General features: G+C 40.5%; 1 protein-coding gene across 1 annotated transcript; it reads left to right on the top strand.

The window, feature by feature from the left end:
* Window positions 1-5,982: 5,982 nt before the first annotated feature.
* On the top strand, window positions 5,983-9,707 carry LOC138344079 (uncharacterized). Its single transcript, XM_069294703.1, has 6 exons — window positions 5,983-6,698; window positions 7,296-7,506; window positions 7,711-8,120; window positions 8,556-8,689; window positions 8,983-9,254; window positions 9,396-9,707. Exons 1-6 carry the CDS (start codon window positions 5,983-5,985, stop codon window positions 9,705-9,707), a joined length of 2,055 nt encoding a protein of 684 aa, XP_069150804.1.
* The last annotated feature ends 2,117 nt before the right edge of the window (window positions 9,708-11,824 follow it).

Raw genomic sequence — 11,824 nt, forward strand, 5'->3', positions numbered from 1 at the left:
ATGGCATATTCCCTCAGCCTTTGGATAAGGTTGGAATTCTAAATTCAAATAGGGATGGGCCTGATTTTGGCATCCTCCAGCCCTTTCCTTTGAAAAACCCTATTAATTCTTCTATATAAACCCATGTCTTCTTCAAAAAAGGGGTTGGGGGAAAATTTGAAGATTTTTTATCATAGAGGAAGATATACAGAGAGTTCTTTTTTGGAGAGGGAGAAATTTTATATCCTCTTATACATAGATAATGTTTTTGTTTAAGAAATTCGGTTGTAGGAAGATTTTTAATAGCTTAACCACACCTATATATGTATATTAAAGTCGAATTCAAAAGAGTAGATCGTTGAGTTCTGATTATCATCCGAATTCGAAGTGGTGCAGTGGAAGGTCATCCCCTGCTCGTCTACCTCTACTTCGCTACCCTAAACAAGGTATACTTTCAATTTTTGATCAGTTTTCTTTATGGAACTCAAACTGTGGCCTTTGTTGCTCTAAATATGAGATGTTACCCCTGTTGGCTTTGCTTGAATTCGAGATGTGTTGTGTTATGGTTTGTTTTGTTGAGTTTGCTTGTCTCGTGTTGTTCCCTGCTTTTTTCTGAGTTTGTTATGGCACAAGCGCAATCAATCTTATCGTATTAGTCTTCACTTGTTCCGTTTTTGAAGAGACATAGCTTGATAATGTGATGTTGCATTCTTCATTCCCTCAGGATTATTAGAGATGTTCAAGTTTCTTTAAGCTGCAAAGGGTGTACATATTACATTTCTTTGATGTAATGGTTATTGTATTTTCTTCAAAAAATTGAGCAAGCTTCAAGTTGGCCAGTGCGTTCCTGATCTATTGATGTTCTTTTTATTTTCTACTAGTTTAATTTTGTTTCATGATCTTCCGTCTGGAATATTTTTGGTAATTGTTAGTATAACTTATTTATGAGTCTTCATTTAAAGGAAGTCCTATCTTCTAGTTGAATAATCTAAGCCTTTATATTGTGTAAAGTGATTATCTATTAGTGTTTATTTTTGCATGGTTTGGGTAGTGAAAACATATATACATAGCATGTTGGATATTTCTTGGTCATGCCCAGTATTTGTTCGAAATATCCGTTTGGCCATTTTCTAGTTTGGGTTATCCTTATACTTTGACAATATATGCATTTTTTGTTTATCTTTCTTTATCCTTCTTTGTTTTGAGGTCTGAAGGATGACACCTTGGTGCTTGGGTTTCCTTCAAAATTAGGCATCCTTTGTTATTGCTTATTGCTTAATGGTTTTTAAAGTTGCTTTAGTTCATAACTTGTTTCGTTTGTTATGTTGTCTCATGTGCTACTCCATTTTCGTTTGATTGCATGTGAAATTCCTCTCGAGCCCGTTTTGGGACTCCATTTTCGTCCTTGCATTTCGAAAGAGCCATGAAGGCTCAAAATTCTTTCCATCGAGTCAACCCATCAAGGCAGACGTACAATACAAAATGATTAAAGATTGAAGAAAATTTGAAGAAGGCGGATTAGAAGATCAAATATATTCATTATATTGTATTTATTTTGGGCATAAGCCTTGTCATTTTATTTATATCCTTTTGTATTTATTGCTTAGAATAGGACATGTGAAGTGGGTCGAAAAACCCAACAAAATGGGTTAAAAACCCAAAAAGCGTGTGGGTCCAAATTCCGGTCAAGGCGGACAGAACCCGGAATTGGACCCAATCTCCCTCTCTCTCTCTCTTTCTCTCTCTCCCTCTTTTACTATATTGTTTATATGCTTTCGTTTGGTTGTCGTTATCTTAGAGTTAGGATAACTCCGATACCTGTCGAAAGTCATACTGTTTTATCTAACCTAAAATTGAACCAAATTTCAAAACGATAACATTTTGAACTCGTAATCTTTACCTAATTTAAATTTTAGGAAGTTTAACTTCAAACAAAATTTGCAAATTTTAAACAAGTATTAGCCAAATAGTTAGTTGCCGGAAAGCCGCATTAAGCAGAACGTCTTAGGTGCCTTCAAAACCTCCCTAAGACGTTAATAAGAATCCTCAAACCCTTTTGAATGTTTTCAAATGATTTTTCTGTTTAAGTTATTTGAAAACAATTCTTTTTCTTAATTTTCTTAAAAATTAAGTGGCGACTCCCTAAAAGGTCGAAAATCTCTTAAAACAAATTATCTTTCGATTTTTGGATAAAACAGAGATGGCGACTCCGCTGGGGATTAATTGAGTTCTAACCACAATATTTTACTTTTTGGCTACTAGTTTTATTTGTTGTTTGTGCGGAATTGTTTAATTTTTCATATATTGTCATTGCATTCATAGCATATCATAATTCCGTCAAACGATATTTATTTTATTTCCACTAAAAGGATGATTATGCGGGTTCGCAGTCGTTCGTTAACCAAAATTTTATCGGGACACACTAACGAGTGTAGTTGACTACTTGATAGTCAACGATCATTATTTGTCCCAACCCAAGTAGTCCGCTTTGGTTATCCATTCAACTTTAAATACAATCCACTCTTAGTCCAACTAAGATAGAGCGAAACCCAATCCCGAAAATAAGCGCATTGGCCTAAGACGACCCAACACCCAAGGAGTGTTGGGCTCATTAGAAAGACTGCCTTGAGTCCAAAGAGCCTACAGCTCGATAGGACGATCAACTGCCTTGAGTCCAAAGAGCCTATGGCTCGATAGGACGATCATACTTGTGTGTTCTGAAGGATGTATTGTATATTTAAATGATTGTTGTATCGGGGGGTTAAAAATTAACTAGTTGTATGTTTTTGTAGATGTCGAGTCAATTCCTCCATTTCAACATGGTCACCAAGACGCCTGATATTCTTCGCGTATGGTGGGACAACCTCAAAGAGTGTCAAAACAGAGAAATCTCGATTTACTTGGGTCACCTACCTTCAATAATGAACTTCAAGGTATGGCCCACGTTTATTGAGGTTATCACTTGATTTTGGAACGACGAGAAGATGGTCTTTCGATTCGGAGATGTCGAAATAACGCCCACACTAGAGGAAAGCAAGGACTGCCTTGACTCAATTGGAACATGTGGCAAAAGGAAAAAATGTCTGAATCATCACATTGTCCTTCCAGATAGGCCAACTAGTAATGAATTGAAAAACATATTGTTTCTGGTGGATGCAAATTGGTTAGAGACCCACGACATACAACTAATGAGATTTTTCAAGAGATGGGGGTTCCCGATCCTTAAGTCTATGTAAAAATGGGTTCCCGTTTTTCCAAGGTTGCAACATTCTACTCTCATGGTGGTTGACTGAGCATTTATGTAAAAGGGACGACCTCCAGCCACAGGAGTTGGCCAGACCAAGTCAGACAAGTCCTCTTGAGAATTACGAGTTCTACCTAAGTGCCCGTAGATTTCCAATTCATACCACCAGGGATGCGTGGGCAAAGGTGTTTTATGATTTGAAAGAAGGAGATATACAGTGGATGTTACCGATCTTCAAGTCCGAGAGGATAGCAGCACAAGGGGCCAAACTTCCATTTTTAGTCCTTCCTTGCATCAGAGGACTGCGTCCTTACAACCCAACGAAAATGATGTGACAATTTGGTAGATTCCAAGTCATACCCGTCCAAGGAGATGCCAACTCTTTCATTGTCGATTACAACGAAAAGGACAAAATACATTTCTCTAAGATCATCCTCTAGGAATGGGCCGGGCGTGTCAACATGAAGGGGGAGATGACTGAGAACAGGTAATTTCGATGAATACAAGACATGGTTGCACAATGATTTGCATGGTGTAGTGAATCCAATACCACGTATGGGTCGAAGAATTGAAGACGTATAGACAAGGCTTCAGATTCATGCATACCATTTTCAGCAAGAGTGGGACCGAAGGGAGCAAGAATTTCATAAGAGAGAGCAGGAATTTCAACAAAGGGAGCGAGACCAACTTCGAGAGTTAGAAAGTCAAAGGGTTTTGGCTGTGACATCACAGGAGTTAGCCGACCCACAAAACTACCAGAACGCCCAAAATGTCCCAAGTCCTTCTATAGCTCCACCCCTCCCAAAAAGAGCCACCTTCCAAGTTCTCGTCCTACCGAGCACGAGGTGCACGGTTTTGAGTTGGATCACTATGAAGAATAGGAAAGAGAATGGAAGGCAAAGGAACAAGCGAAGATCGATATAAAGGAGGAAATCAAAAGGGCTATGAAAGAGCTACAGTGCATCCTAGACATCGTCGGACTCAGTTATGCAGAGTTTTGCATCCACCTAGATTTGAACCTTCCCGAAGGGTTCAAAATTCTGAAGTTTGATACCTTCGGACGAGTAGACAACCCCATGGCGCATCTGAGAGCATATTGTGACCAGCTCATGGGAGTTGGTAAGAATGAGGCCTTATTGATGCAGCTTTTCAGCCAAAGTCTATGTGGGGAGGCCCTCAAGTGGTTTACTTCACATGAAACTAGGCAGTGGCCCAGTTGGAGCCCGCTACCTAAAGACTTCATTGACCGATTTGCATACAATGTTGAGATAGTTCCCGATCGGTATTATCTTGAGAAGATGAAGCAGAAACCAACTGAAAGCTATAGGGAATTTTCCTATAGATGGAGGAAGGAAGGAGCAAGGGTAAGGCCTCCAATGACCAAGAAAGAGATCGTAGAAGTGTTTGTGCGGGTGCAGGAGCCCGAATACTATGACACAATCATGTTGCTAGTCGGAGCTAAATTCGCCGAGATAGTCAAAGTTGGCAAGACTATCAAAGACGGTCTGAAGTCGGGGAAGATAGCTCGGGTATCCGCGTCACCTGCATCTTCAGGATTGATGAGGAAGAAAAGATAGGAAGTTGCCGCTGTCTCATATGGGGGAAGAAAAACTCCCAGAAGCTCGTCGCGTCCTCAAGATCGCTCCAAGCCTTCACCAAATTCTCACCAAGCCAACTACCCTCAATCCAATCATCCCAACAACCAAAATATTGCCCCCACCTATCCAAATGCTCAAATATTATCGTACCAAAGTCCACCACCAAATCTCCAAAAATTTTCCCCATTTACCCAAATTACCCCCAACCTTACCAAATTCCATCCCCTTATCAGAATATTGCTCCCAACTGTGCCAATGTACAGTCGAGCTACCGATCACCTCCGCCCACTTATCAATTCCAAGCTCCAGCATATCAAAAACCCCTCCAAAATTACCAAGCTCCAGTGCCAAATTATCAGACAAACCCTTACCCTAGAATCCAAGCTCCTCGTCCAAATACCCGCAATTATCAATAGGTTCCTCCCCCTCAGCAATGCGTTTATGATCCTTCCCATCCCAGATTTGAAAAAAGGCCTTCGAGGAACTTTACCGCACTGGCTGAAAGTCGGACCAAATTATTCGAGAGACTAGCCGTGGCTGGATACATCCACCCTGTGGAGCCCAAGCCGTGGATGTCAACTCAAAGTTCTACAAACCAGATCAAAGATGTGCTTATCATTCCAACAGTGTTGGACATGACACGGGAGAATGTATCAATCTTAAGCATAAAATCCAGGATCTGATCAATCAGGAGGTAGTTTCTCTCCAATCGGCAACGTCGAACGTCAATACAAACCCGTTGTCAAATCATGGGGGTGGCAACATTAATATGATTGAAAGGATGAAGACGGATGTGGAACAAAGAAGATTACTCCTGTTGCGCAGGAGGACTTGGAAAGGGTTGTCGCTTCTTTGAGCGTCAAAAAAAGAAGAGAGTTTGTTATTCTGACACCTACAAAGGTTGTTTCCTTGGTGCCTTCAGAAACTCTCATCAAACCCAAGTTTGTCATCAAAACTGTTGTGGCCCAAGGCATGACCAGGTCCCGAAGGTGTTACACTCCTGATAAGCTTGCTCTCGGAGGATAGAAGAAAGACCATGCTAAGAGGCCAATAAGCAAAGCAGAAGTAGAAGAGTTATGGAGAAGGATGCAACCGAATGACTATTCCATAGTCAAACATTTAGAGAAGACTCCAGCTCAGATCTCCGTGTAGGCCCTACTAATGAGCTATCAGTCCCACAAGCAGGCTTTGATGAAAGTTCTTGATAATACGTACGTACCCTCAGGTACAAGTAGTGATAACGTGGCTGCCATGATTCATCAAGTTATTCGGGGGCACCGAATCAGCTTTTGTGACGATGAGTTGCCAGCCGAAGGGAGATCCCACAACAAAGCTCTGCATATCACTGCGATATGTCATGGAAAGGTCGTCAATCGTGTTTTAGTAGTTGATGAATCTGGTTTGAATATATGCTCATTGTCGACATTGAGGCAGCTGAGGTTTGACTTTGGAAATTTGGAGCAGATGCAGGTTAATGTAAGAGCGTTTGATAATGTGCAAAGAGACACATTAGGGGAAGTGAATTTGACCCTTCAAATGGGCCCCACAGAGTTCAGCGCGAAATTCCAAGTGTTGTATATCGACACCAGTTACAATCTTCTTTTGGGAAGGTTGTTCATTCACATGGTTGGAGCCGTCCCCTCCACTCTCCATCAAATGATGAAGCTGGTATGGAAGAATGAAGAGTTAGTTCTTCACGGTGAGGGAAATCACTTAGGCAAGCAGGTGTCGGTCATTAATGAGATGCTGCAAGGTGCAAACTTTTACACGGTGGAGCTAGTGAATACCACCGATGATGATTTGTCCCCTGCAGACCCACATGCCAACCGTATACAAAATGATAGCCACGATGATGCTGCAGAATGGGTTCGAGCCAGGTTTCGCATTGGGAAGAGATTCCCAAGGAATTATAAAGCCTGTTCCGGTCCTTGTTTAAGGATCCAGATATGGTTTTGGGGTACATACCCACAGATGACGATGTGAAGATGAAGAAGTAATGGGATCAAGAGTTGGCTAAGCCGATCCCGCATCTATATCAATCATTTCCAATCTGGGAGTATACCGAGCCTAAAGACTTTAGGGAAGGAATCTGTGACCTCTTCGTGAAGATCAATACTATTGTCGAGGAAAAGGTCGAGTCAGCTGGTATTCGTGATGCTTAACCAGGGGAGGTGCTGCAGAACTGGACTTTCACACCGATCTTAATGTCCCGAAATCTTCGATAGAAAGGAGTTATTTTATGCACACTAAAATTGGTGGTTGTCCTGAGGAGGCTCGAGACCCACCATTTCAGAATTTCTCTTAATTGTTCATATTTTTTTAATTTTTGTTATGATGTTCAAAAAGGAAACATGGCCCCATGCCATGGCGAAAGATTGCATTTTGTTTTAAGTGAAAGCCTCTTTATTTTAACTTTATTTATTTAGTTGTTTGTTATACTTTACTTTCCTAATTTTGTCTGTTTATGATTTCAGTAACATAAGTTACAGACCTACCAATGTCATGTCATGTCATGAGCTAAATGAACAAAATGAGACAAATGATGACAAGGTTGACGACTATGAAGAAGAAAGTAGGGAACCAGATTATGTTTCTGAGGAATTTTGGCAGTTCAAGAATCAGCATAAACCGAATCTAGAGGAGACGGAAATGGTGAATTTGGGAGATTCTGAATGTGTCAAAGAGGTTAAGATCAGCACCCACCTGAATGAAACATAGAAGGAGAGCCTGGTTCATTTGCTTGCCGAATACAGTGATGTGTTTGTTTGGGAAGTCGGTGATATGCAGGGATTGAGTACCGATGTCGTATCTCATAAGCTACCTATCAACCCAGGGTTCGAGCCAGTGAAGCAAAAGACTCGATAATTCAAGCCTGAACTGAGTTTGAAGATTAAGGAAGAAATCACCAAGCAAATAGAGTCTCGATTGGTGGAAGTAACACAATATCCATTCTGGTTGGGCAACGTCGTTTCAGTCGCCAAGAAGGACGGGAAAATCAGGATTTGTGTTGATTATAGAGATCTCAACAAGGCTAGTCCGAAGGATTATTTTCCATTGCAAAATATCCATATTTTGATTGACAACTGTGCCAAACATGAGATGCAGTCATTTGTGGACTGTTACGTAGGTTATCAACAAATTTTGATGGATGAAGAAGACGTGGAAAAAATGGCTTTCATTACACCTTGGGGTGTATATCACTACAGGTTAAAGTCGTTCGGCCTCAAGAACACCGGTGCCACATACATGAGAGCCATGAAGACTATTGTCCATGACATGATTCATAGGGAGATTGAAGTGTACGTGGATGACGTCATAATCAAATCCCATGAGAGTTCAGATCACCTGACACATCTGAAAAATTCTTTGAACGCCTGCGTCGCTATAACTTGAAGTTAAATCTCGCCAAATGCGCTTTTGGAGTTCCAGCGGGGAAGTTGTTGGGATTTATAGTCACCAGAAGGGTTATTGAGCTTGACCCCTCCAAGATTAAAGCAATTCAAGAGTTACCTCTGCTGAAAATGAGAAAAGAGGTGATGAGTTTCTTAGGGAGGTTAAACTATATCAGCCGGTTTATAGCACAATCAACAGTGGTGTGTGAGCCTATTTTCAAGTTGCTGAAGAAAGACGCCCCAACTATTGGATGCTATCAAGAGCTACTTCTCTAACCCACCGGTATTGGCTCCTCCGCGAGAAGGGAGTCCTTTGTTGCTGTATTTGTCTGTTTCATATAGTGCCTTCGGATGTGTACTTGGTCAACACGACGAGACAGGAAAGAAGGAAAAGGCTATCTACTATATAAGCAAGAAGTTTACTCCGTATGAGTCTCGTTACACTTTGCTGGAGAGAACATGCTGTGCTCTGACGTGTATTGCCAGAAATTGAGACACTATTTGTCTTCGTATACTACATATCTCATTTCCAGAATGGATCCATTGAAGTACATTTTCCAAAAAGTGATGCCGACCGGAAAGTTAGCTAAATGGAAAATGTTGTTGAGTGAGTTTGATATCGTATATGTGACTTAGAAGGCAATAAAGGCACAAGCTTTGGCTGATCATCTTGCAGAAACCGTGGATGAAGAATATGAACCACTTATGACTTATTTTCACGATGAAGAGGTGTCGTTTGTGGGTTAAGATATTTCTGAAGCATACCTAGGTTGGAGGTTATTCTTTGACGGAGCGGCAAATCACCAAGGTAAAGGTATTGGAGCAGTCTTAGTATCAGAATCTGGTCAGCACTATCCTATGGAAGCTAAGCTTCGATTTAATTGCACAAACAACATGGAAGAATACGAAGCTTATATTTTTGGTTTGGAAATGGCCATTGACATGAATGTTTATGAGTTATTGTTCATTGGAGATTCAGACCTTTTGATTCATCAGGTACAAGGTGAATGGGCTGTGAAGAACCCGAAAATTATACCTTATGTACAGTATGTGCAAAATCTATGCAAAAGGTTTCGCAAGATTGAGTTCAGACATACTCCCAGAATACAGAATGAATTAGTCGATGCTCTTGCCACCATCCCTTCGATGATCAAACATCTGGATACTGATTACATCGACTAGCTGGATATAGAGTTGAAGGAACATCTAGTCCATTGTTCACATGTTGAATCAGAACCAGACGGTTTGCCCTGGTATTTTGACATAAAGAGATATTTGGAGTCTAGGACTTATCCCAAAGACCCTACATCTAATCAGAAGAAGTCGATACGCCGTATTTCTCTCAATTTCTTCCTAAGTGGAGAAGTCCTATATAGGAGGACTCCAGATTTAGGTCTTCTGAGATGTGTGGATGTTGTTAAAGCTGTGAGGCTTATTGAACAAATACATGCCGGAATTTGTGGTACACATATGAATGGGATCACTTTGGCATGAAAGATCCTACAAGCCGGGTATTTCTGGATGACTATGGAGAATGATTGTTGCAAATTCGTGCAAAAATGCCACAGATGTCAAGTGCACGGTGATTTGATACGGGTGCCACCTCACGAGCTTAATGCTATGAGCTCACCTTGGCCATTTGTAGCTTGGGGAATGGATGTCATCGGTCCTATAGAACCAGCAGCTTCTAATGGACACAGATTCATCTTAGTTGCCATTGATTATCTCACAAAGTGGGTGGAAGCAGCCTCTTACAAGTCGATAACCAAGAAAGTGGTGACTGATTTCGTTCACAACAATGTGACATGCAGATTTAGAGTGCCAGAATCCATCATTACTGATAACAGTGCAAATCTCAACAGTCATTTGATGAGAGAGATATGTGAGCAATTTAAGGTCACTCATCGAAATTCAACTGTTTATCGCCCCCAAATGAATGGAGTTGTAGAGGCCGCCAATAAGAATATCAAAAAGATCTTGAGGAAGATGATTGACAAACATCGACGTTGGCATGAAATATTGCCATACGCTTTACTGGGTTATCAAACGACGGTCAGAACATCGACTGGTGCTACTCCATACTTGCTAGTATATGGAACAGAGGCAGTCATACCTGCTGAAGTTGAGATACCGTCACTGAGAATCATCCAAGAAGCTGAGTTAAGTAACGCTGAATGGGTTACCAAATGGATTGATCAACTAACTTTGATTGATGAGAAGAGAATTGTTGTCGTCTGCCATGGCCAGTTGTATAGACAGAGAATGACTCATGCCTTTCACAAGAGAGTAAGAGAAAGAAATTTTGAAATTGGCCAGTTGGTTCTTAAGCGTATTTTCCCTCATCAAGACGAGTACAAAGGAAAGTTCGCACCAAACTATCAAGGTCCTTACATGGTTCATAAAGTATTATCTGGAGGTGCTTTGGTCCTGTCAGAGGTGGATGGTAGTGTATGGACTAAACCTATCAACCCAGATGTTGTCAAGAGATACTATGTGTGAAGTTTCATTTTGCATTTTCTGTCATTTACTTGTAATCATTCTGTTTGCTTGTATTTTTTCCATTTCAATTGTTTTCCCTCTTGTAATGAACTACGTCTGACCTGAATTCTAGAGAACGAGATACGTAGGCGGCCTATGTCCGCTTCGGTCACCCCATTTATCCCCTTTAATTATTTCTTTGTATCCGAACTACGTTCGACCTGAATTCTCAAGAATGAGATACGTAGGCATCCTATGTAGGCCTCGGTCGGTTTACTTTGTAAATGCTTGTTATTTTTGTTAACCTTTAAAGGGGAACTACATTTGACCTGATTCCTGCCTCAACGGGATACGTAGGCGCCACAAGGGTTCGGTCATAACTCCCGTAAGATTTCTATTCCCCCTTTACAATAGAAATTGGGACAAATTTTGACAGGGACTCAAAATTTTCCAGAAGAATTTTCCCCTTCAGCAGGTCAAACTAAAGATATTTTGAGATCTACAACTGGGACAGAATTTTTGAGAAGATCTCAAGGATTCTGCGATCTGCTCAGTTACAATGAAAAGTTAGGCAAGACAGTAAACTAGGACAGAAATTTTGAGAATGGCCTCAAAATTTAATTATGGGCCTTACCTATAAGTCCGGAGAGACTCTGAAGATTCACTGGCAAATGATAAGATAGACCTCTGATTGTCAGGCTCAATGACGCTTGTTAAGCCTGATATGACATGACTGGGCAGTGACCTTTTCAAGATAATATTTCTTAAAAATTTTATTTCTCTTAGATTTTCTTTTTTATGTTTCATTTGTTTTGGCATAAAATATTTTGTCTTATCTATCAAAGAGTCGGGAAATCAGGAAATCAACTGGAGATATCACAACAAGGAGCAAACAACTGAAGAAATCGACACAGATCAGTATGTTTAAAACTGACAATTTTTCAGTGGACGCAAGTTTATATCTTTGCTTTGAAATTGGCAAATTCTCATGATGAATGAATACAGAGAACTCCAAAGAAGAGAAAACTATCCCCAAAATCAGTAATTTTACTTAGAGCAGGAAGCATTTTATATCGTTTATGTCGGAAAGTTGGGAATATGATTTGTTTATTTCAAGCAATTTCCAACAATAT

Source organism: Solanum lycopersicum, chromosome 1 (assembly GCF_036512215.1).
Source record: "Solanum lycopersicum chromosome 1, SLM_r2.1".
Lineage (NCBI taxonomy): Eukaryota > Viridiplantae > Streptophyta > Magnoliopsida > Solanales > Solanaceae > Solanum > Solanum lycopersicum.

Coding starts and splice junctions, on each gene's coding strand:
- LOC138344079 (XM_069294703.1), top strand. CDS start 5,983: ATGAGCTATCAGTCCCACAAGCAGGCTTTGATGAAAGTTCTTGATAAT. Junction 6,699..7,295: donor GCAGAATGGGTTCGAGCCAG/GTTTCGCATTGG, acceptor TTATGATTTCAG/TAACATAAGTTACAGACCTA. Junction 9,255..9,395: donor ACCCGAAAATTATACCTTAT/GTACAGTATGTG, acceptor TACATCGACTAG/CTGGATATAGAGTTGAAGGA.